The sequence below is a fragment of the Eleutherodactylus coqui genome, chromosome 2, assembly GCF_035609145.1.
Source record: "Eleutherodactylus coqui strain aEleCoq1 chromosome 2, aEleCoq1.hap1, whole genome shotgun sequence".
NCBI classification, from domain to species: Eukaryota; Metazoa; Chordata; class Amphibia; order Anura; family Eleutherodactylidae; genus Eleutherodactylus; species Eleutherodactylus coqui.
In genome coordinates, this window is record NC_089838.1 from 311,631,166 (window position 1) to 311,657,625 (window position 26,460).

The following is a 26,460-nucleotide window of genomic DNA, read 5'->3' on the forward strand; positions in this document are numbered from 1 at the left end:
ACATTTCATGGTGCACCCAAGAGTTGTGTAACAGTCATACTTTTCTGTACCTTCTTCCCCCTCCTCCTGTTCTTCCCCTACTTCTGCATACCACTTCTCACCACCTTCCACATCAGCACAGATATCTGTACGTGACAAAATCCGACCTCTGTACAGTGCTGCACATGGTAAATGCCAAAGTGCTGTCCTAAGACTCATATGTCTAGGGAAGCACAGCCACATGGCCGAAGAGCTGTTGACCTTTCTATAGGGCCAGGCTGACACGTGGGGGATGTCGCAAAATCTGAAGCCAGTCAAGGTCATGTGTAACAATGGGACCAACCTGCTGGCAACTCTTCACCTCGGCAATGTCACACACATACCTTCCTGGCCCATGTGATGAATCTGCTAGTGCAGCGCTTCCTAAACAATTACCCAGGTTTACATCCAATACTGGAAAAGGACAGGAAACGGCCACACTTTCAGCGGTTACACCAAGCCACTTCTCATCTGTGACTTGCCTACATGATGGAATTCCACATTACAGAAGCTAAGCCAGCAGCAGAAAGTGTTTACAGAGTACGAGATGTATGCCATTAGCAAATGTTGTATGGAGGTTGGTCACTTGATGCCATGGAGTGGCTGCAGATCAAAGACATTTACCTTGCTATGAGAAATCAACCAAAATGGTCAGTCGTGATGACGCACTGATCAGTATGACCAATCCTGCTGTCTGGCTTTCTGCAGGGCCTGAGGGACAATGATGTGTTGTTGTGACAGGAGGAGGAAGGGATACCAATGTCCTAACTGTCTGGCCAGTCTGCCATTTCTCAACACTGCTGGGAGGGTGGCTTTGGGCAATAAAGGGGGGTGTCTTCTCCACGTTTTTCCACCTATGGGAGAAGTATAGAGGAGGAAGAAGAGGAGGTAGATAACATAGGTCCAGAAGCAGGGGAGGGAGCTATGCAATGTTCCTTCAATCCATCACTAACCCCAGCTATTTTACATGGCTGGTAGGACCAGCCGGATGGCACTCTTAGGCCTGACCCCAAGGAATGTGGGACATCACCCTTAGTCATTTTATGCAGCAGTGTTTGCAGAAGGACCATAAAACATCAGACCATAATGGGTGGTCACCTTTCTTGATCCCCACTATAAGACCAAATGGCAAGTCTCATTCCGGCAGTGGAGAGAAACCTCAAAATGCGTAACTATCAGGACAGTCTGTTAAGCAGCCTGAGCAAAGCCTTTCCCTATGACCCATGGGGATGCATCCTTCATGGAATGCAGCTCTGTGGCTCCTGGCGGATGAGCAGAAAGCCACTGGAGCAGCATCACAACCAGTTTCCTCCTCCTGCTTCCTCCAAATGAAAAATATGTCAATATGGAGATACACAGAAATTTTGGAGAGAAAGAGAGAGAGAAAGAAAAAAGCACGCATACGTGACCATTTGCAATTCATTTCCGCAATCATTAGCAGGCCTTCAACTGCGGATATCTGCCAGTGGAATCCAACCCGTTCATGTAAGCCTGGCCTTAGACTTGCCGAAATGCAGCTTGTACTATGAAGTCAGTTTTATAGGAGCAATTAGGTCCCACTGTTTCAACTACTTGAGGGCACCTATATGTTGAATTCCAGTACGCCAATACATGATGTGCTGGATCACTCGGCATCATGTGTGTTATTCAGTAGTGCTGGATTTGTAGCTTGACAAGACAATGCTCGATTATGTATGGTTACTAGTAGTAGGCACCTAGTGATGTTTCCTCAACTATGATATGTCTTTGGCGGTGGGGACATGTTGTTGCATAAGCTTTTTTACATCAGTTGCAGTAAGGGGCTAACTAGTCTTCTAAGTGCTCATTAAACCGTATTTTCAATATGTATTTTGGGGTAAAGATCACTAAATTGCTCTTTTTGACTTACTTTTCAGGGAGCCTTTGGTGTAAGAGGAATAAAAGGAATCAAAGGTGACAGGGTAAGTGGGTAAAGTAGGATTTGTTGTATTGGAAGTAGAAAGACTGATTAATAAGGTCTCTTTTCGACGGGCCAATATTAGGCATTTGAGGAGCGCCGATCATCAAGGTCAGCATTCGTTTATTTGGCCTTTATACAGGCTGATGCCAGCAGTATGGAGGGTGAATGATTGTTCGCCTTCGATGCACTTCCATCGCTGTTGACTGCCCATCCTCCGTGCACACGGGAAGATACGCGCTGAGAGCTATGTTTTTAACGGCTGCACAAAAGATGTGGTCGAATGACAAATATTTGATCTTTCATCTGCCTATTGCTGCCCTGTGTACATAGGGCATAAGAGTAGGTCCTTTTACATGGATTGAGAATTGGCATGTTGTAACAAGTACCCATCAACAAAATATATTGATTGGGGCTTGTCCACTGCCGTTCACACATTGGAAAATGATTTCTGATACAGGGATAAATATCGTTAATACAATCATTCGCCAAACACCTATCATTGGTCAGCTGCAAAACTTCCTGTTTACATGGGGAGATGTGCAGTCAATGAGTAAGTATTTTTGTGCCGGCATAAAAGACACAATCAATGATGACCAGTCATTTTCTGACCATAATAATTGGGTAAATAAATTATAAATAAATGATGATTGGGTAAATAAACGCTCAGATGAACGTTCTTGTCCGATCATCGGCGCATATATAAAAGGCTATTAATGATCATACAAGAAATATAAGAAAAAAATAGTATATAGGGTGTCCTAAAAAATGTATATACAATGTGAATGGTTATAACGTCAATGTTTATTAACAAACAGTTCATTCATTCATTCATACAAAAATAAATTTAAAATTTGTCTAATTGTTTTGTTTTCTGTTACCCCCGATGACCGTCCCTGTTCAGGCACTGCAGATAATGGAAAGCGATGGACTTGCAAGCATTAAGAATCATTTCATTTGGTATTTGTGTGCATTCTTATTCAGTGGCTGCCCTCAATTTCTTGACTGCTGCTGATTTTTGGCGTAAACTTTATCTTTTGAAGAGTAGTTGAACTTTCAACCAACTTTTGTCATAGAAACAAGTAGTGATCAGTGGTGGTCCCACTGCTGAGATCTCTGCTGATTACTAGAATGAGGGGCTGAAGCACTCACCCAAGCACTGTGCCCACTCAGCTGTCTTCATTGGTTTTAGACTCCTTCCGCAGCTGAAGACGACCTCTTAGAGATCCGTAGTGCTTCTTATACACTTCTATGCTGGAAGCAGATGAAAACCAATGAAGATAACAGAGAGGGCACAGCACTCGAGTGAGTGCTGCAGCCCAGTCATTCTAGCTTTCAGTGGAGGTCTCAGCAGCGGGACCCCACTGTTCAATACTTTTGACATGTCTTTAGGACACTTGAAAAGTTAGCTAAAAGTTTAGTTACTCTTTATGTACCCCATAAAAAGTTCAGCTGTGTTAAATCGGAGGGTATTGTACTGAACCTCTTCATCCAATCCATCTGTTTGGCGGATTGTGGTAAGTCCTCACATCATGATGGTAGTTTGGGGGGGGGGGATTGGGCTCCATTTTGTTGGAAATATAACTCTTCTTGATTGTGTTGGCATGAAAGATCACTGCAGAAAGTTCAAGTAAATAGTGCCAGTGACAGTTGTGTCAAAAATAATGGCCCAATTAATTCCTTCGTTGATGAGCCGGTTCACACTATCACTCCTGGGAAATTAACATGATGATGCTCCATAATATGCAGATTCTCAAATCCCCATTAGGTGCAATTGTGGCCGTTAAATGAGCCATTTAATTTAAATGTAGCCTCATCGCTCCAAACAATCTTTCTTGGAAACCTTGCATCCTCTGTACATCTTGCCAAGAAACCACTAGCAATCTGCAGTCTCTGGTCTGGATCATCTTCATTGGGCGAAGCTTGGACTATTCAGGGAATGCAACTTTTCTAATGACAGCTCTTCAGAACACGATGGACACTTGATTCTGAAATTCCCGTCTCATGACCCGCTTGCTGGATAGAATTTCTTGGACTATAGAGATACTTTTCCATCAACCTTTCTTCTTTGTGGGGCTCCTTGATGTCCGTGGTCTTCCAGAACGTTTCTAGTAGACATTCTGAACAGTCCCATCTGCTTTAAACTTATCTCTCATTCCAGTGATAATAAGTTATGTAGGTGGATTTCTTTGAAACTCTGTCTGAAACTGTCTTTGCACTTTAGGATAAGTTTCCTTTGTTCAAAGCTAAGGCTGTCTTCAAACATTATTTCTAATCGGCTCTGCTTGAAAAGGAGTGAATATTAAGTGGGGAAGAAAAATCAAAACTAGTGCAATAGAAAACTGCCTTACTTGCCCATAGCAGCCAATCAGGTCTCTGTTTTCATTTTCCAGAGGTAGAATCCGATTGGTTGTTAAAGTCAACCAAGCCAGTTTTCCTTTGCACCAGTATTGATATATCTCCCCCAGTGAGTTATAAGCTGTTAAAGTGTGTATACATTTTTTTTTTGGAACATCCTGTATATTTGGCCTTGCCCAATCCAAAAAAGTACCAGATATCATCAATTTTTTTGAATAGTTTTAGTATTGGAAATTAAATTCTCTAAATCTTCATGCATATATACTCTACTTTTTTATAGGGAGAAGATGGATTTCCAGGATCCAAAGGAGATATTGGAATCAAAGGAGACAGGGTAAGACCAATTGAGAGTGGTCAATGATTGGCATCTCAAGGAACATCATTCCAACACCGGTCCAACCAACCAACTAAGAATGCGTCTTATATACTGTAACTGAAGAAGCCAATACATCATTACAGACAACCAGTACAATCATCTTCTGCCATAGTGGGCCTTCTTCAAGTTGAAATAAAGATGCTCTCTTGGATTTAATATAATATAAAAACCTCTACTGAGTTTGACATGGCGTCTTGACTTCTTCGATAGAGAAATAAATTATATTAGGTGACAAATCATCAAGGAACATTGTTGAGTCCCACAAATGTCAGTTATATTCATTATTTTTGTTTTCTAATTTCTGTTATTCTAGGGCGACCCTGGACCTACAGGAGTACGCGGAGAAGATGGTCCTGAAGGACCAAAGGGACAAGGTGGACCATTAGGAGAGATTGGGGCTTCTGGAATTCCTGGGGAGAAGGTTGGTTTATTTCCCAAATCCATACTGTGATATACAATACTCAAAAAATGAAGGGAACACTTTAAGAATCTGTCCAGTTTGGAAGATTCTTATTGGACTTTAGGGCAAGTGAAAGTAACAGGAGCACCAGAGAGGCAACCCTGAAAAAGGGAATGGAGACAATTCCTCTCTCCTTCTCAATTGATTCTTCTTTAGTTTTGTGTTTTACTACTGGTAGCATGAGGCACAATCTGCGGCCTGATCATATTGGACAGGTAGTCCTGCTCCTCCAGGATGGCAGATCCATATGTGCCATTGCAAGGTTTGCTGTCTCCCAGCACAAAGGTGTCATGGTAGATGGCAAGCGACACAGAGACCAGGATATGAAGTGGACACTAGAGTGACAAAAATACAAATTTCTAATATAACTAATAAACTGCACGCCTAAGTGATAACAAGAAATACTACAATAGCAACTGTCAACTGGTAATTGCGGCTTGCCGCACAGTATGTAGATCAAGTAAACCAGCACCGCAACGGGTGGATTCCGAACAAATTTATGATAAAGGTTCCTCGCCGAAACATTCTGTGTTTGCAGCTAGTTCCAGCAAACAAACTCAGTCTTAGGTTTCAGCTGGACACAAATTCCTATAGTCAAAGCACCGTCCGTTTCTCCGACCGAGGAGAGGAAGTTGGGTGAAGTCCTGGCGGCTGCTGGGTCTCTGTATAATATCGTAAGTGGGGAAAGTAGCAGTGCTACCCCCTTACAAGAGCATGGAGCAAGAACCAGGACACAAGGAGCATTAGACAGGGCTATAGAAGGGCATCAACTCAGCATCAGAACCGGTATATGCTCTTTTGTGCAAGGAGGAGCACTGCCAGAGCTCTACAAAATGACCCCCTTAGGCTAGGGGTTTGCATGTTCCTGACCAAACTCTCAGAATCAGATTCCATGAAGACCCAACGTCATGTAGAGAGATACATATTGACAAGTAAACCAGCTTCTAGTACTATGCAGCTTGACTGGCATTCACCAGAGAACACCAGGATTGGCAGATCCATTGGTGCTCGTTCTCTTCACATATGAAAACAAGTTCCCACGGAGCACATGTGACAGACATGAAAGAGTCTAGGGATGATGGAGATCATTGATGTCCAATATGTGATTTAAGCATTCACTTTTTTTATATCAGTGTAGTTTATTTGTACTAGTCATATTATAGAACTGTCATGCTAAGAAAATAATTTAATGTTCTTTCCATACTCATTGAGGTTCATAACTTCTTACACATAATAATTCATATTGTAAGGCATAGATTTCTGACTTGTAATTGTTGTGAAACTATGTCCTAACAGCCTGCAGGCTGGAACGCCACAAGTTGGAGACCACTACTTTAAGATATTGATGGACACATAAATTGGTCTTGCACTTCTAATTCAATAAATATCTTTGACCCATTTTATTTGGTGCATCCCACAATTACGTACCTTGATACCCCACACAATACACAGTGAACACTCATATTCTAGTATCTTGATGTTATGATCAGTACCTTCTGCTTTTTGTATCTCCAGGGAAAACTTGGAGTTCCCGGTCTTCCAGGATATCCCGGCCGCCAAGGAACAAAGGTAAGGGAGTTTAGATTTCATATTTTCTCACTGAAAGTAATACAGAGATGGTTCTAAGAATGGTCCCAAACCACATTGACCATCCTTAAAGAGTACTGTGTCTACAGGAGGTTCAGAGGTTAAAGTCACAGCTAGGATCTTAATTGTCTGTCGAAGTTCTAGCAACGATGACCAGTGACTAGTGTTGAACAAACTGAACCAGTAGAACCCTGTTTCAGGTTGAACGTTGGTAAAAGTTCAGTTCCCCATGAACCCAAACTGAGCTTTTAGCAAAGTACTGCCCGAAATAGTTCTAATGGTTTAATTTGCTCAACAGTAGTCTTAACAATGCTGTATAACACTGCCTAAAAGCCATAAAAGCCCCGTATAACACTCTTGGAGTTCTATATAGGGCTTTTACTGCTCTTTGACAGTGTTTTATACCAGTTTTAGGGATTTTGGCAAATTACCGAATCAGTTAAAACTAATTATTAAAGGAATGTATGTTACATAACAAGGGGCCCAATTTTATTGCACAAGGGCACCATGTTGTTTATGTGGACCCCTGTTAATACAACTTTTTATTAGATGTGGCAATAAAGAGGTTGTCCCAATAGTGAAACTCCTGTCCTGTATATGAAGGTCCTAGAGGGTGGATACTCGGCTTGGAAATAATAATGATCTTTATTTATATAGTGCCAACATATTCCGCAGCGCTTACAAAGACAGGGAGATACAGAAAGACAAAAGTACAAAAATACAAAAAACCACAGTTACATGTAGTAATCAGTTGATGGAAACAGTAGGGGTGAAGGTCCTGCTCCAACAAGCTTACATACTACAAATAGTGGGGGATACAGAAGGTAAAGGGGCTGGAGATGTGCACGGTATGGTGAGGTGGAGAGTGAGGGATGCTATACACATAAACAATGATCAGACATTTGGTCATATGATGGCAGAATCGGTATGACTGCAGGAGCAGTTTATAACTGGCTGGCAGGGATTGCAGTCACTAGGGCAGAGAGCATGTTATCAGGCGGAGAACAGAGGGGTTTGGTTTAGGGGATATGGTATGCCCCCCTGAAGAGATGCATTTTTAGAGCACGCCTGAAGTTTTGTGTGTCAGTGATTGCCCAGATATTTTTTGGTAGCGTGTTCCAGAGGACAAGTGCTGCTCTGGAGAAGTCTTTGAGGCGGGAATGAGTGGTTTGAATTAAAGGGGGCGCTCAGTCTGATTTCATTAGCGGAGTGGAGGGTGCAGCAGGGTGGTGGATTGCGATGAGGGAGGCGATATAGGGGGGCGCTGCACTGTGGAGGGCTTTGTGGATGAAGGTAGTGAGTTGAAATTGAATTCTGTATTTAACGGGCAGCCAGTGCAGTGACTGGCACAGGGCAGAGGCATCCGAGTAGCGGCTGGATAGGAAGATGAGCCTGGCTGCCGCATTCAGGATGGATTGGAGGGGGTAGAGTCTAGTGAAGGGGAGGCCAATCAGCAGCGAGATGCAATAATCGAACCAAGAGTGGATAAGGGCAACAGTGAGCGTTTTTAGAATGTCCACGGTGAGAAAGGGGTGGATTCTTGCGATGTTCTTGAGGTGCAGCTGACATGTTCAGGCAGGAGATTTGATATAGGGGGTAAAGGACAGATTGGAGTCAAATATGACCCCAAGGCAGCGGGCGTGCTTGCCTGGGAGTTATGGTGGTGCCACACACTGAGATGGAGATGTCAGGATGAGGTTGGTTAGTGGAGGGTGGAAATACCAGGAGGTCAGTTTTTGAGAGGTTTAGTTTTAGGTAAAGAGAGGACAAAGTATTAGAGATAGCGAACAGACAGTTTGTGATTTTTTTGGAGGAAAGGTGCAGAGATGTCACGAGCAGAGGTGTATAGCTGGGTCTCGTCAGCATAGAGATGGTACTGAAAGTCAAATCTCCTGATGGTCTGTCCAATGGGGGCTGTGTAGATGGAGAAGAGAAGGGGGCCGAGGACCAAGCCTTGGGGGACCCCAACAGCAAGGGGAAGAGGAGGGGATGTAGCACCATAAAGGAGACGCTGAAGGAGCGGTCAAGTAGGAGGAGACCCAGGAGAGGGCAGTGTCCTTTAGGTCGATGGAGCGAAGCATACTCAGGAGGAGTTTGTGGTCACCAGTGTCAAATGCGGCGAAAAGGTCGAAGAGGATCAGTAGAGAGTAAATCGCCCCTTGATTCGGCTGTCAGGAGGTCACTTGGCCCCCCTGTAAGGGCAGTTTCTGTCGAGTATAGGGGGCGGAAACCAGACTGTAGGGGTTTGAGAAGAGAGTTTTCTGATAGATAGCTTATAAGGCAGGAGTAAACCAGGCGTTCTAATAGTTTGGAGATGAAGGGGAGGTTTGAGATGGGTCAGTAGTTAGCAACATCAGTCGAGGTCAGCGATAGATTGAATATAGTAGTGAGGTGGGAGATAACCACCAGTGAGAGGGATCAGAGGAGGTGTGAGGGGAGAGGGTCGCTAGCGTAGATGGTGGGGCGAGCGGAGGAGAGTAATTTAGAGACTTCATTGTCTGTCGTTAGTCTGAGTACAGAAAATGAGCAGGAGCTGGAGGGAGTACTGATGAGACTAGGGTCAGGGCTAGTCTGAGATTGGGAAGTTATTTCCTGATGGATGTCATCGATTAACTCTATTAGCTAAAGCGGAGGGGAGTGATGCTACACAACAATATATTACATATATTTTTATTTTCTTTCAATATCCAGTAAATAATATTTTGTTTTCAGTAGGTGTTGCTTTATGTACATAACTAGAGGATGGTACTGATTTACTAACTTGTTTTTACAGGGGGGCACAGGATTTGCTGGACCAGTGGGTATGGCTGGAGAGAAAGGCAAGCGGGTACGTATTAATATATCTATTAATAGGAAGTATCTGACTTAAGGATTCTAGTACTGACCAAAGGGTGAGATAACAATAAGCCTTAAAGAGGTTGTACCACGGATAGGAAATAATGTTATGATGATGTGGGTCTGACAACTGAGACCCCCACTTATACCGAGAACAAGGGGTCCTAAAGGTCCCTGCATGCATGGTGCGAAGGTCATGCATGTGCGCCACTCTGGTAATTTCAATAGGAATGCCAGAAAATGCCTAGTACAGCTTTATATCTTGGCACAATAAGCTACTTCTTATTCAGGACGTCTTCTATATCAATAATTGCCCCCTGGAAATCGAAATACATCCCAGCTGTAATTTAATGCACTTAAGTGGTTGTAAGGCTTATATTGGTTCCTGGACTCCTAGAAAAGAGTCCTAAGTCTAAGGAGTCAAGGAGGTAGGGCTTATATTTCTGCCTCCCTGATCGGCACTTCAAGGGGCCATTTATTGGGTACAATTTTAGTGACTTGATTAAAGAGGACTGCTTCAAAATGAAATATATGTAAGACATTAAATTGAGGGAAAGTCAGTCCCCATCACTGGTCCTCTTTAAATCACCAGCCTAAGGCGGCACCATCCCGAGGGTGCTGTTATACTTGTATATACCTGCAAGTGTCGTGTTGTATAGTCAAAAATAGATAACGGCTCTATTGAGTTTATATTATTATTATTATCGTCATAATGATTGCTGTTTTCCTTCCATTTAGGGAAGAGCTGGACAGGCCGGACTGGCGGGACAACGTGGACCCTCGGTAATATTGATTTTTGACTGCTTTATATTCCTTTTTGCTCTCTCAAAAATGAGACATGGAAAGGAGAAGTCAGGAAGCTGTAAATCTTGAAATATGTCTATTTTTATGCCTTTTTAGGGTACAAGAGGTGAAAGAGGTCAACGAGGGCCAACCGGAAAACCAGGTCCAAAGGTCAGTGTTCCTTCAGTTTGCAATTCAGACTTAAAGGGGCACTAACTTTTCAGACAACTTATGTTCATCTACTAGCGTGTGTTAGTCTCATCATTTCTGTAGTATACTTGTGTTAAAAATGTTGTTGCTTTACTGCTGTAAATCACATTTGAAGTGTCTGCCACTAGGGGTCTCCCTTCCAACTTCTTTGAAATCTACTGTCCGATATGAGGTTCAGAACTTCTATATTAACAAAGACAATGACATTTCCATAGCAACAGAGAGAGAGGCTATCTTCACAGACAGCTCCTGTGAACTCACAGACTGCAGGCTGACAGATCTGTAGGCACTGTGATAACGATCTCCACAATCTCTGTTTCTGTTGCTGTAAGAGCCCATTTACACGGAAAGATGATTGCTCAAAAATCACTCAAATGGCAGTTTGAGTGACAGTTTTGAGCGATCACTCAGCATAAGCTCTTAAGTAGCCAATTAGCTACTTACGAGTTTATTAGCGTGTAAATGCAGGTGGCCACTGTATGCAGAAGACAGTGGGAGTGCTGTCATCTGCATACAGTTGCTTTGTTCTCGCAGCTTTCAGCTGGTATACCGCTGAGTTGATAGCTCCGAGAACAGCAGGAGCGCTGACAGCTGCTTTGTTCTTGTAGCTATCGCTGAGACCTCTGAGCGGGATAGCAGCTTAAGGAATAGTATCAGCAGTATCCCGCTGAGAACTCAGCGTGCGTCGCTGATAAGAACCATCGCTGACTTTTAGTTTGCTAAAAGTCAATGATGAAAGAATAGTGTACCAAAAGTGCACAATGGCCGCACATTTACACAATGCTTATCGCTCAAAAGATTGCTTTTGAGTGAGTTTTGAGCGATAGTCGTTGTGTCTAAATGGGCCTTTACTGTGTGTGGGTGCATGTCTATTTGCACACATTACACACATTTTAAAGTGGGTTTACTTATCATTTGGCCAGAATGTCTATAGATGCCTGATCGATCTGGGAATACAGAGAGGTGGACATTCAGATACTGCCGTCCTGCTCACTGAACTAGAAACAGTGCAATGCAGCATAGGAAGTAAGGGCAGAGAAATCAGGACAGTGAACTACTGGCAGAATGTTAGGCTTGCTGCATGCCCTCTCCCTGATAGTGGATTGCAAACAGCAGAACGATAGAAAAATGGGGAAGACCACCTGAAAATCAGAACTTACAGACCCGAAACGGTGCAAAGCAGCAGCAAAGGAGGGTGAGGAGAACTTGGTGTATTTTAGAAAATTTGTTGAAAACTCAGGTACGCTTTAAAAGGGTTGCCTCACACAATCTTTATCAGTAACACAATCCTGGCTTATCCTGAAGAAGCATTGGGCAGCAGAGGACACGCACACACACCTCTGCTCCATTCACTTCGGTATGACAGTTGGAGATAACCGGATTCAAGTGTCCAGCTACTTCCAGCAGTCCCATTGAAGTGAATGCAGCGGAGGTGCGCATAGCACTTCGAGACGCGCCATGGACTGTGTTACAGATAAAAGCTGTGGTGAGGGACATCCTCATTAATGCCAGAATTTACTGTCTGCAAAGATTTATTTTATTAGAGAGTCATCAAAACAGTTAGTGTCCTTCATGGATTAGAGACCTCAGGGGGTGATATCTACTGCTCTCGACTAAAGTAGACCAACTAATTACCACTCATGTCATTGAGATTGTCCGCTATATTGCAGGGTGACAACGGCCATGATGGTGTTCCAGGACCACCCGGTGAGCGGGTAAGTTATTGGCTTCTGACCTTTGTGTTGAATTGTCTCATATCTGTTAGACAAACCAAAATGTTGGAAAAGCTTCAGCTCTGAATCATCCGATGCACGTGACATCTGGCCTTCTAGGAACTGATCCGCAGCGCAATCATTACACGTTGCACAACATTATACAATGCTTAGTTTCTTAATATATTCTTATAGACCTCAGAAGTCCATTTATCTCATGTAGAGCTCCAAATCTATTGTATCATTAACATCTTAAGGACACAGCCCCGTACTTTTTTTTTTCATTTTCAGTTTTTCCTCCCTACTTAACCCCTTTATTTACCCTCCACGTCGCTGTCTGCGGGTTGTATTTGCGGGACGAGGTGTATTTTTCAATGATACTATTTATTGTACCATATAATGTACTGAAAATTTTTTTATACGTTCTGTGGGTCGGTACAAAATTTATATATATATATTATTTTTTTTTTGCTGTACTACTTTTAAAAAATAAAATATCCTTGGAAAAAAATAAAATTATTTTCTGCCGCCATCTTCTGACCGCCATAACTTTTTAAATTTTCGTCGACAAAGTTGTGCAAGAGCTTGTTTTTTTGCAAGACGTCCTGCAGTTTCTATTGCTTTTGTGACTTTTTGATTGCTTTTAGTTACATTTTTTCTTGAAGAAGGGGATACCAAAAAAGCGCAATTCTGACATTGTGTTTTTTTCTTTTTTACTGACGACGCTCACTGTGCGAGGTAAATAATGCGTTACCTTGATAGATTGAACTTTTATGGACACAGCAATACCAAATCTGTTTTTGAGTTTTTTCTATTTCGATTTTTTTTTTATGGTTTTTTAGAAATTTTTATTGCCTTTTATTTTTTTAATAAGTAATAGTACTTTTTAAAACTGATTTTTATATATTTTTTTTAAATTTTTGAGTCTCCATTGAGGACATAAACTTGCGATGGTTTAATTGCTCCTGCAGTAGGGCAGGCAATTTGCAATGGCAGCCTTGGGGGCTTTCAGAAGGCCCCTAGCTGCCATGGCAACCAAGCAACGCCCACAATATGGGCATGGAACATTAAGGCCTCATGTCCACGGGGCAAAGAAGAATTAAAATCTGCAGCGGATTCTAACTCTTCACCCGCACGCAGATCCGCACCCCATAGGGATGCATTGACCACCCGCGGGTAGATACATACCCGCGGATGGTCAATAAAAGTGAATTTAAAAAATCCTGGAGCATGAAAAAAAATGGACATGCTCCATTTTCACGCGGGTCTCCCACAGGCTTCTATTGAAGCCTATGGAAGCCGTCCGGATCCGCGGGAGACCTAAAATCAGAATAACTTACCCGCAGCGGACCGTGCAGATCTTCCCTTCTTCACGGCTGGATCTTCTTTCTTCGGCCTGGCGGATGTGCCCGGCACATGCATGCGGCACGCAGCCGGCGTGCCGAGCACATCCGCCGGCCAAAGAAAGAAGATCCGGCTGCGATGGAGAGAAGACACGCACGGTCCGCTGCGGGTAAGTTTATTCTGATTTTTCAGCCCTCATGTCCGCGGGGCAGGAGGGACCCGGGCCTGATTTTCCCCGTGGACATGGAGCCTAAGGGGTTAAAGCTAAGTGATAAAATAGTATACAGCATATAGTTTGGAACACAAGGCCCAGAATGTTTTGCACTCTCTTATATATGGCTACTTTTAGGACAGTTACTATTTCAATGTTCTTGCAAAGGTATTTGTACAAAATCATTTATTTTGCCCTATAATTGTAGGGGCCAATTGGGCCACAAGGACCGGCTGGATTTGCAGGAACAAAGGGACCCAACGTGAGTAGAGAATACAATGACCCTGTACTTGATTATGACTCACAATGAAAGTCACTGTACATGTCAGATATAATGCTTGCGGTAAGATATGGTGGAGGTGGGGTCTAGTGATAAACTGCTGCAGTAGAGACCAGATAGAGCCCGGCCCGTTTAGTTAAGAGTCAAGTGCTTGCATGCAGTGACGTTGGGCTTCCCTAGCAGCTAAGTACCCAATATGAAAATCAACCATTTGGGTCGCCATGCTTGGATAATCAATTTTATACATCTTATTCTGAGGGATAGGAAATTCAGAGAGGAGTCTATTGTTTAAACCAGAGATCAATTACAATGAGCATATTGAACATCTCACTATTTTTGGAGGACTCAACCTCGGTGGCCACCATGTAATGCATCATTTCCCCTGCTGCGGCGCTGCAGAGGAATTGAACATTCACTTTCAGGTTTCTTCACTGATTACAGTTGATCATTGGGTGTCTTTGAAGCAGGGAGATGGGCGGTGGCAACCTTGTTTGGCTCAGGCATAGGCTGTAGGGGAACCCGACTCAGTCTCCTCCAGGTAGATTTTTCTGGATGTCTTTCTGCTTTGTAGATAACAGGAACCTTGACCCCTGTTAGATCAACACTCAGTCAAAGTGAGCATAGTTCCTGAAAAACTCTGAATTAGAGGGTCGACATTGTGATGGTGTCACAGCAATTCCACATTTTGATGGAAACTTCTTATTCAACATTGTAATCCGATATTAACAGGTTTCATTGGAGACAGCTGGTAGTGGGTGGCCTTTGAAAACCCTTAAAAACCCATGGAACACAAGCTTTACTTACTTCTCCATACCGTGAACACTAAACCAGACTCTGCTCTCAGTCACTTACTGTAGCCCAAGGTAGCAGATAGGTTCACGCTGCCACCTTCTATACTCAAGGGCAGGAGCGTCTCCTTTTCATGTCATGTCAAGCGCAACTGTGCCATCAACATGGTGCCAGCCAACTTCCTGTTCTGGTTTCTCGGATCACCCACTTCTCCCCTAATTTAAAGGAACATGTTACATTACTGTTAACAGAATTCTGGACAATGTGACTAGGGTAGTAGCTGTTACATCTCGGCAGGACACCTTGGGATCAACTTGGGGGAAGCATTCTAACAAAAATGGATTGTCCACAGTGCTATTTGAAGTAGTTTTCTATTTTTCTACTGAAACCCCTTAGCTACGAAGTGCTAATTCTCAATGTACACCTTAATTGATATCACTGCTTTCTCATCAGGGTGGCCCTGGGAAAGATGGCTTACCTGGACATGGCGGACAACGAGGCGAGCCAGTGAGTTTAATACGCTGTATACCGTGAAATATCCTGTTGAAAAAGATTTGGACAAGAAGTCTACATGTTGGGGGTTTTTGTTTTCATTGTTTAGTTTTTTGTAGGTAGATGAGAATTATAAGGTAATATGTTCCAAAATACATAACACAACGTTACCTTCATCTGGGCAGTAATTAGTATTTACCCCGTTTTAGCTTGAAGGTTTTCAACTGCTCAAGGTGAAAAGCCGGCTCCTTAGAAACACTTCTTTTATTCCAAAAACCCCTAAAATTACAAATGGTAGGTACCGTGTAGCACCATGTCTACGCCAGACGCGTTTCCAAATACACTTATTTCTTGATCACAGCTGACAAACTCATACGATACTCCCCCTTACAATCAGCTACAGACCAATCATTATACATTTAAACCATCTGGGCACATTTCCACTTTTTTCTTTCATTTAAAGACCTTGTACCAGCCATAATAGGTCAAAGGGGAAGAGGAAATACTATTTTTTGTCATTTTGGCAATCCATAAAAAACAGACATTAACCCTTTGCAATCCACTGTCTGACGTCTAAAGACATTCTGATTGAAGGCTGCACAGCTTCCGATGTTGAAAGATGTCCGGCAGGGTATTCTTACTGTATATTACTGGCAGCTCTGTTGTCGGGGGCCTTTCCAGCATATCCAATACTGCAGTACTTGCTCTAGCTAGTAGGTGGCGCCATTGTATAATGGCAGAAAGAGAAAGCCCCCTAGGAAACCTTGAATCCAAAATTGGGTTGCAAAGGGTTAAAGGATATTCGGTAGACAGATATATATTCTAATTCTTTCTCACTTAGAACACCCATACTTCTGCCCTCCGACAATAGATTTTTAATTTGACTTGACATTGATTGGTAGGATTAAACTCGAGGTTACGAGAAGTCTGGATATCATTCACCAGTTAATAATTCTGATGATTATCCCAGTAGGGGTTTATACATGCGGTTGCTCTAGATGCGGAGTTTGTAGATACGGGATTAAAAGTAAAACATTTTAAAAGTGATGATAGAAAATCAGAGTTTATTAAAAATGTCATCAATTGGGTTAGTAAAGCAGTTATTAAAAACATATTTTGCACTAATTGTCATGTAATTTACACAGGCTGCACTATTCACAAGTTAAAAAGGCTCATTATGGAGCATATTAATGACACTGAGAAAAAGAACCATAATGCCTCAGGAGTTGCAGCTCTCTGGAGCCGCGCTAAAAAGTGGCTGCAGTAGAACCAGTGCTTTCCAATGAAAGCATTGACATGTACATTTTTTAGAAGCGGTTAAAAAATAATGCCTGCAAAAGATAGGACATTGTTTAAAAAAGTGGAGCATCACATCGCACGAAAATGCGGTTTTCATGCGATGGCAACTTTGACAGTAGAAAAACCTACCGTCAAAGCCCTTAAGCTGCAGAAAGAAAAAAAAATACAGCACCTAGAAGCGCTGTCTGGCTCCGGCGCGTCTTCTTCCCGGGTCCTTGGCACTGGTCTTCTTTATTTTTTTCTGGCCGGGGATTGAAAAATCCTCGCCTCCTGGAAGCACTGCCTCTGATTGGCTGAGCTCTGTGACCAATCACTGCAGTAGCAGAGGAGCGCGATCTTCTCCATATGTTTTCAATGGGGCCGGCACTGCTGCTACCCGCCCCAGTGACAACAAGGTGCAACCCATCAATGTGACAGCATCCAGGGGTTCATATCCAAGGAATCCTCTGCTGCAGCTGTCACAGCCGCAGCAGAGGATAGCAATCCTCTCCCATTGCTTTCAATGGGTTCGCACTATTTATGTGCGATTTTTAGCCTCAGTCATACATTTTTTACGCGCCTATTCATGCGCCAAAAAAACAATCGCTCGTGTGACCGAGCCTTTAATAGGAGGGAATTGGAGAAAGTTGTTCCTTAGCAGATAGACATTCTGGATTTAGAAAGTGGGATCTTGCTTATCAGGGGGTTTAAATCTTACAAATGATTTGCTGTATATTTATTAAAGAAATCTTGGGGTTTTCTTTGTTTTGGGTGTCGCTATTAAGCTTGTGGAAATGCGCCCAGATGGTTTAAATGTATAATGATTGGTCTGTAATTGATTCCAAGGGGGAGTATCATGTGAGTTTGTTAGCTGTGATCAAGAAAGAAGTGTCTTTCGAAATATGTCTGAGCGTTGACATGGTGTTACACGCTACCTACCATATGTCATTTTATGGACTTGTGGGAATAAAAGTGTTTTTAGGGAGCCGGCTTTTCTCTATTGTGATAAGGTAATATGACCTTGTGTTCTCTGATGTTACAGGTCATGAATTTAAACAAGCCTATTATACTACTGATATATACAAGGGGTGGACAAAAATATGGAAACACCGTACAAAATGCATGAGATTTTAACCAGTAGTACTGAGCTGCCCTTTTGATCCCTTTCCTGCCAAATTTATGTTTACTTCACTTCTTGCCCTGCTCTGGGTGGTTTTAGGAGCCAGCTGGTAAAAGCAGCTTAGTCATTCAAACCCTGACCAATGGAACCTTGTTGTTCGGGTAAATGTTCATTTCTTCCTGGCAGCATCTGTGTGATAATACCTTCACTTAAGTTACATGGGATTATAAATCATAGTTCAATAAGACAAGTTGCGACTAATTTTAAGGCCTGCATTTTTGTACGCCGTTTCCATATTTTTGTCCACCCCCTGTACATATATTGATAAGGGATCAAAGGGCTACTCTTTCACATTAAAGAGACACAACAGGTGTACGAAGACTTATTTTTCAGGCAATGCTCCATGGGAAAAAAATAGGCAAATTAGCTCATGTTGGCCAAACTAAAGACTCCTCCAAAAGGAAGAGTGGCCCATAGACAGCACTGTTTATGGATACCGGAATGTTAGTATAAAAGGCGGTGCTATAACAAATTCTAGGTTGGAGATCAAGATAATAGTCCTTTTATATGAGCTGATGCTTGGTCCAATGTAAAGAGCACCAATCAGCAAAGCATGTTGATCAGCGCTCATTTACATTTCTATTACATGGACCTCAAATTGCTGGTATGGGGCTGAATGTTTTGCTTCAATCATTCGTCCACATAGAGTTATCATTGTTCGACTGTACGTCCCTCCTTTCACACAGGAAGACTATGCAGCCAACCAGCCAGCATTTTTATGCTTGTTAAAAAGCAACTAAAGATGAGCGAGTATACCTGCTAAGGCTAACTACTCGAGCGAGTAGTGCCTTAGCCGAGTATCCTCCCGCTCGTCTGTAAAGATTCGGCTGCCGGCGCGGGTGACAGGTGAGTTGCGGCGGTCAGCAGGGGGGGAGAGAAGGAGAGAAAGATCTCCCCTCCGTTCCTCCTGGCTCTCCCCCACCGCTCCCCGCCCCCCGCCGGCCCCCGAATCTTTAGAGACGAGCGGGAGGATACTCGGCTAAGGTTCTACTCGCTCGAGTAGTTAGCCTTAGCGAGTATACTCGCTCATCTCTAAAAGCAACTATCAGCCAATTAAAGAGGGTTTGCTCATTTATTGGCTGATCACTGCCAATTTAGACAGCCCAATGACCGGACTAACATATGTTTGTGCCCGATAATCAGGCCAAGTAAAGGCCCCTGAGGCAGGCAGGGTAGCAACACTATGCACTATACAGATAAGGCTCTGTATGAAGATCCCTTGCCACTCCCTGATCTGTGTAATCCACCGACTGTATCAGTCTTTGCACACTTTTCTGTCCATTAACTCTGCATCCTTCCACAACACTGAATGGAGTTGGGGCTCTTGCACACAAAACAATACACTACTGAGCTGTGATCTTAAAACTACGTGACCTTGTGACTTTCCTGAACTATGTAAAGTGTCCACATAGCAATTTTTATCCCTTGCTTGGCAATGGAGAACTCTCGTAGCCTGGGTGTAAGCCCTTCCCAATAGTAGCAAATCATCATTTTAGGACCATACAATCTTGATGAAAACATGTACAGTATATGTTTGTTGGGATGAGAAGCCCAGATGACCTTGGCAGTGAGTGGATACATACCCTTTATTTGAAGACTTGTCATCTTTAGTCAGGTATTTCTGGATATGTGTCATCTACGGCTGGTCACAGTTGGTCTGTGGGCATCATCTAGCGAAGTAGACATAATGCATGTGTCATACAATCTACACCACTTGATTCCAGTGTCTTCGTTCTCCTTGAGAAACGCAATGGTAGATGTTGTATAACCATTGCATAACTACCACAATCATGTGCTATTCATTGGCCAATTCTTTGAAAGTTCTGCTGCATATTTTGCTACTGAAATGTGCAACTTAAGATGCCATCCATATAACAGCTGTGAAGCCCAAGCCTAATTCTTATTCTTAGGAGGATCGGGTGTAGATGGACATTGGAGATGAAGATCAGTGTCTATATTACTAGCCAGTATACTTTTACTTACCAGTTGGAAAATTACATATTTCTTTTCCTACCCTATGTAACAGGGTTTCCAAGGCAAAACAGGTCTTCCAGGGCCAACTGGAGTTGTAGGTCCACAGGTATGTGTGATATGTGCAAAAAATTAGTATGTTGTTTCCATTGTCCTTGAAAAACATGATGATTTGAGATCTTACCATCAGGGCAAATCTGGTGAAACCGGTCCAATGGGAGAGAGAGGTCAACCAGGATCACCTGGATCTCCCGGTGAGCATGGATTGCCAGGTGCTGCTGGACGTGAAGGTGCAAAGGTAATGAGCTATTCCAGATGGACAACATTATAAACAACTCAAATGTAATGTGATGTGTATGAAGACAACCACAGCCTAATGACTTAAACTCTTGATGATGTTCCTACAATTTTTAAGGGGTTTCACAAACATAAAAATTACAAAAATCTTACTACAGATAACACCTTGCCTCCTTCTCTGGTATGTAGGGGCGTAACTATAGAGGATGCAGGGGATGCAGTTGCACCCGGGCCCAGGAGCCTTGGGGGGCCAATGAGGCCTCTGATCCCCATATAGGGAGCTCAGTACTATGAATAAAGCATTATAGTTGGGGGCCCAGTTACAGGTTTTGCATTGGGGCCCAGAAGCTTCAAGTTATGCCTCTGCTGGTATGTATGCCCTTGCAGCCAAAGATATCAAAGTTTTATAGAACATGACATTGGATATAGTTATGTCTGGTCTTTAGTAGAAAACCTTTATCAAACAAACAAGGATCCCAAATTCTAGACTGAAGAGCAAACATGGGAGTGATACCATATGCTAGTTCATCCTCATCATTCTCCAGTTGGGTACTTTTCACATTCCACCTTATTCTAAGAAGGGGCTTTGAAAAACATGAGACTTAAAGCTTACCTGCTGTTTCAGATGACTTTTTGGAATAACCAACCGTGTGTTTGTAATATGCCTTATATTCTGCATTTATCATCATTTTGCTCCTCTATGGGCTGCATCTGTAATTTTCAGCTTACTCTGAGCTGGAGGGTGTAGACCAGCTGCTATATCTTCTGTACACTATATATAAACTCTCTGTAGTACACACATAGATAACATAAGCATGGAGGACACTAGAGAAGTACTGAGCAGAGTAGATGTGATTTAAGTGGCTGTAAATCACTTACAGTTATCTCTAGCCACATCTGTATGAATCTCTCTCACTCTGCAATAGCCTCCTCCTTCCCTCTGCTCTCCCTAGATGTCTGTGGGCCGAATGAATCTTCACCCTTCTCCATTTTCTGTGTGCTCTATTTGTATCTCTGTTCCTAGAGACAAACTTCACTTAACAACAGGCAGTGGACTATGAACTAGAAGGCAGGGAGACCTCTAGTGCCCAGCACTTTAGAGGAATTTTTCAGCACAAAAACATTATTTTAGGTAATTCAAGTGACTTGCAGTTCTGCTACTTTTCGGATTGGCTATCATATTAAAACAAGTTGTCTCATAATGTAGTGACCAGTTCATGTATCTCTTAAAGTTTGACATAACAGAAGATAGGCAGAATCTATGAGTGGGTAGTGTTGGTGAGTTGGAAACCCCACAGACGGGTAAAGAGGCTTTTGCAGTCTGGAAGGTTTTTTGTTTTAATCCGGCAATTGTTTAAATTGATGTTTAAGGCATGATGACGATAAAAAAAAAAAAATGAAATCCCTGCAGATCCCCTCTCTCCCTAACCCAACCACAAAACAAAACTAAAAGACTCGTTCAGTGTAAGAAGGCCCTTAGAACATAAAAGGAAGCAAAACTCCCATAAATACAAACTTCCCCACATGAAAATCAACTTCACACAGAGATGATGCCACTAAACATATAGCCTTGAGTCTGTTACATAGGATCGCCCTTGAGGCTTGTGTCGGAGTGTTTAACCAAGGCGACCCTCCTTTAAGATATGGCGCTTTTTTTGTACTCTGGAGAAGGAGAAGATCTACAATTCATTCCTTGAATAAAACTTCCAAACACCCAATTTATAGGGACGCGATCTGCAATCTAATTACGGCTGAGAGATTTTCCCTTCTCTTTATAGCCACTAAAACATGTACACCCCCACAACGTGACAACACCACTGGCAAGAGAATAGTCTCCTCATTATCTCCGAGAAGGCAGCATACAGTATAACAGATGTTATAATAAGACCATTGGGAACTTTATAAAATGTTATCCAAAGTTCCATTCACTCTTAAACTCGTATGTTCAAAAACTACGTAGGAGACATAAACCCAGAGGAAAGCAATGATATGTATATTTAGTTGTAGAGTCAATCCATGTGAGATCTGTGATCTACCAATCAGAAGGAAGAGGCAACAATTCTTGCTGAAGGATTACAGTCTTTTTATAACAGTAACCGACACAGCGCCATCCATATTTGTGTGGTCATGTCTGAAACTTCACTTTAAAGGGGTTTTACAACCTTTAAAAAACTTGCTACGGATAGAGAATGGCCGAAAAGAATACAATCGTAATTCCTTGTCCATCCACTGTGCCTCTGGTCCAAGACCACCGATCTGGTTGCTTCTGCTCCGGCCCCCACAAAAACAGGAAACAATGATATCACATTCGTGACTCACATGTGCATTGCAGCCAATCGCTGGCCTCAGTGGATGCATGAATGGCACGTGGACCAGAGGTACAGTGGATGGGTGAGCAATGGCTATTTTCATTTTTATATGCCATTCCCTACCCAGAGGCAAGTTTTTTTTAAAGGTCGGAAAACCCTTTTGACTTCAACCAAGTGTGTGAAGCTGAGCTGGCACTATGGTGCAATACCACACTGTTAGGTAGCAAACATGGACCTGCTTTGCCGCACATTTATTTGGCTTAGGGCTAGATCTGGAGAAAGCACTTGGAGAACCCCATTTTTCACTTATTACCGCTCCAACTGTGATTTGGAGAGTGCACACTAGCCCTTTAAAAAGGCAGGTAGGAGCATGTGTCTACCTTTACGCAGAGGCCAGGGACCTGGTGAGAAGCGGACACAGCGTCGGTCACAGGGCAGAGGACAAAGAAGGAGCACAGAGGGAGCAGCGGCATGCTGTGCCACATACACGGCTACATGGATGAGAATGGCGCTGTTGTACAGGTGGTTGGATGGAGGGCTGTCAATGAGAGCAGTGTCCCACTTTTCCAACTTTGGGATCAGGCCTCCAGGCATATCTCATACTCATTCCTCCAGCTTGAACGTAACTTTATTACCCGTTTCACCAACACAATCTTGCAGAGGTTGGATCCCCACCAATCCCCCGTTGATGGGCCATCAGTGTTAAATCTTTAAGAACCCATTTTTTAAGCTTGATATCTTAGTGGAGGTTGTGAATGGATTATGGTTTTACTTGAACCTTTTTCCGCTGCTTTGACTGATCATCACAGATTTTGGACACGACTGAGTAATTAAAAGAATTGTCAAAATTCATAGTAAAACCGGCCAAGAGAATTCAAATGTTTATGGGCTAAATATCTTTCAGATGACAATTACGTTTCCCCCACGGTCTCCTCGCTCAAGCAAATACACATGTTGAAGCAGTTTACTGAGACTGTAGTATTGATGGTCTAACCTTAGCATAGGCTGTCATTGTCTGATTGGGAGGTCCAACTTACAGCACCCCTACTGATAAGCTAAATGATACTCACTTGAATGGAATTAATGGAATGGAGGCAGGTCGTGACGATCTCTCCCTGCCCGCAGCATGCCAAGTGGCAGTTCTCTGCCTGTACACAAAAGGGTAGAGAGCTATCAGTCTTGGGCAGGAAGCAGCCGACATGGCCTGCCGCTGTAACACAGAGCTCAGTTCCAAGTCAAACTTCACGAAACTGGTGACAGAATCTCTTTAGGCTGCTCTTAGCTGCAGTACCGGGCACAGCCACAACCATATACATAGTGCTGTGTCTGAGTAAACAGTGACAAGAGTATTAAACGTTTGTAGGATCCTAAAAATTGTAGCATCTACTTGAGTCCATCGGCCACCTTGAAATGGTTATTCCCAGATTTAAACCTATCCCCTATTCTGTTTGTCTGATCAGTTGGGGGTACAACTGCTGGGACCCCACCAATCACCAGTCCTGTGTCCCCACTTATGAAAGGAGTGATGACCGAGCATACGTACTGCCATTACATTCATCTCAATGGGACTACCAAAGAAAAAACAAGTATAGCATTCGTGTTTGGCCGCTTCTCCATTTATATGGGGGAACAGGGGACACAGGTCCTGTGATTGGTTGGAGTCCTAGCGGTCAGACCCCCACTAATAAAACGATTATTCCCTATCCTGTGTATAGGGTATAAGATTAAATCTTAGAATAACCCCCGTAAGACGGACTTTTAACAAAATGATAACTATCAAGACATGTGCAAGAGTCTTCTACCATCTTTTCTCCAAATACAACCAGTTAGATGGCACGCTGTGCAGAATGTTTTCTTCGGTCTCCGCCCATCATAAGAAAAAAAACAATAAATATTGCACTGATAGGCAGTCAGCCTTTATTCCGCTTGCGCAGAAAGCAAGATGGCAGCATACCCACACCAGAACAGCACAGTGACTACATACTGTACCAGAACCAAACATATAACATAACTACAGTACCGAAACCAAGCTCATAACATGACTACAGCACCCGAACTATGCTTTTAACATAAATACAGTACCAGTACCAAGCACATAACATAAAAACAGCGCCAGAACCAACCTCAGTACATAGACACAATACCAGAACCCTGCTCATAACTTAAATATAGCCCCAGAAACATGTTTAGTGCATAAATACAGTAGCAGAACTAAGCAATTGTGTTAAGTGGGTGCCAATGGGCTGATAGTGGTGCCTCAGAAGATCAGAGGGGAGGAGACAGAGCCAGGAGAGGAATAGTTCATGTAGCTATGCAAGAAGCTGCCACACGGAGGAAGATCATCTGGCCAGGGTGACCTATTGGGGAGGATCGCCTCCAGACTGGTGTTCCTCTACAAGCCGGTGGTCAGTGCCCGATGCAAACACACAGGTCACACATGAATAAGACCAGCCATGAACACAACCAGCTTGCAATGTAGCAAAATGGGGTGGTCTCCAATAAGAAAGAGAATAATTCACCAATGTAGTTGTAGGGAACTCTACCATAAAGGACAACTTGATGTACCCAAGCTGAATTTGAGGGCTGTTGGTGGCATATGAATAAGACTATTATTATGTAACTATCAGTGCTGCACCCTGAGTGCCCCGTGATACCCCCAGGGAATGTATAATTCACCAGCCGTATGTAAGTCCACTGATGACCCATCTGTTAGCCATAGCAGAGAACGGCTGCAAAGAGGATGCCCGTCTCTGGAGGACTATCGTGTCCATGTGTAACCTGAATAACCCATTGATTTCAAAGTGCAAAATGTAATGCTTAATTTCCCCTTTGGTGGCGCTACAGAGAGATTTAATACTTGCTGCCAGATTCTGCTGAAGGTTACATGTAATCGATCCTAGTAGAAATACAAACTGTGATTAACTTATGTTTGGGGAACTTCTCTTAAAAAGTAGATTATAAAAAGAGGACAAAGTAATTAGTAATCTTTTTCTGTGTTTTCATTTTTCTTATCTCGTCTCCAACCTTTTCCAAGTAATGTATATCCTCTTCTGTCACAGGGTGACCCTGGTCCTGTCGGAAATACAGGAAAACCTGGACCTCAAGGGCTAAGAGGATTCCCAGGCGGCCGTGGCTTAGGAGGGGAGGCGGTAAGTATCGTTGAGTGTGTGTATGTGAAACCTCTTGGAGATGATCATTCCAAATTTGAAAATTTCACTTCAAAATTCCCTCACCATAAGCTCCTGTTTGCTTTTTTTCCTTTGCAGGGTACACCTGGTTTAAAAGGAGCAGAAGGCCCCGGTGGTCCACCTGGAGCTATCGTAGGTGTTTGAATATCTAGAAACCAACGACTGCCTTTGTTACTTATGTATTTTTATCCACACGTAGCCTCTTGACCTTTTTTTAAATCTAACCAACATCTAACTTTGAAACTGTACACAGGGTCCCGTTGGTGAGAGAGGGCCCTCTGGATCAGCTGGTGGAATTGGCCTTCCAGGACGTCCTGGGTCACAAGGACCACCAGGACCTGCTGGGGAGAAGGGGAATCCAGTGAGTAACATTAGTGTGCTTTGTGGAGGATGGCAACATGAGTGAATGCGGGATCACAGTCTGGAGGACATCTTCCAAACGCATCTGCCAGGGATCCTCCTGATTTTGAATGGCCATATCTAAGCTGATGTTGGCTACATTTTGGCAGACAAGATAGGTAGCTAGTAACACAGAAGTCCAAATTCATAAAAAATGACACAAACTGGAGCAGTAATGGTACCAACGCGTTTCAGACCAGGGACCTTATTCATAGCGTACATTGTGAAACACAGCACTACTATATTTAACCATGACATGAACCAATGGAGAAAGTGGTCGTCGCCATGTTTCATTAATTAAACAGGGACCGTGTCTAAGTTTCCAGGAAAAAAAACATCTTTTAGAAATATTATATACAACTGAAAAATACACAAATCTTTTTAAAATAATCCAAAAAAAGCACATGCAAGGAAATAGTGCAATGTTAGGCTGGTTTCACACCTGCG

General features: G+C 43.0%; 1 protein-coding gene across 2 annotated transcripts in view; it reads left to right on the forward strand.

The window, feature by feature from the left end:
- Positions 1 to 26,460, forward strand: part of COL5A3 (collagen type V alpha 3 chain) — a 187,783-nt gene that overhangs the window by 134,800 nt on the left and 26,523 nt on the right. For both annotated transcript variants that reach the window (XM_066593557.1, XM_066593558.1), the window contains 15 exons: positions 1,914 to 1,958; positions 4,593 to 4,646; positions 5,002 to 5,109; positions 6,664 to 6,717; positions 9,509 to 9,562; positions 10,309 to 10,353; positions 10,471 to 10,524; positions 12,234 to 12,278; positions 14,039 to 14,092; positions 15,353 to 15,406; positions 19,876 to 19,929; positions 20,011 to 20,118; positions 25,486 to 25,575; positions 25,693 to 25,746; positions 25,868 to 25,975. In XM_066593557.1, the coding sequence (XP_066449654.1) occupies positions 1,914 to 1,958; positions 4,593 to 4,646; positions 5,002 to 5,109; positions 6,664 to 6,717; positions 9,509 to 9,562; positions 10,309 to 10,353; positions 10,471 to 10,524; positions 12,234 to 12,278; positions 14,039 to 14,092; positions 15,353 to 15,406; positions 19,876 to 19,929; positions 20,011 to 20,118; positions 25,486 to 25,575; positions 25,693 to 25,746; positions 25,868 to 25,975 (981 nt within the window). The remainder of the gene's footprint in view (positions 1 to 1,913; positions 1,959 to 4,592; positions 4,647 to 5,001; positions 5,110 to 6,663; positions 6,718 to 9,508; positions 9,563 to 10,308; positions 10,354 to 10,470; positions 10,525 to 12,233; positions 12,279 to 14,038; positions 14,093 to 15,352; positions 15,407 to 19,875; positions 19,930 to 20,010; positions 20,119 to 25,485; positions 25,576 to 25,692; positions 25,747 to 25,867; positions 25,976 to 26,460) is intronic.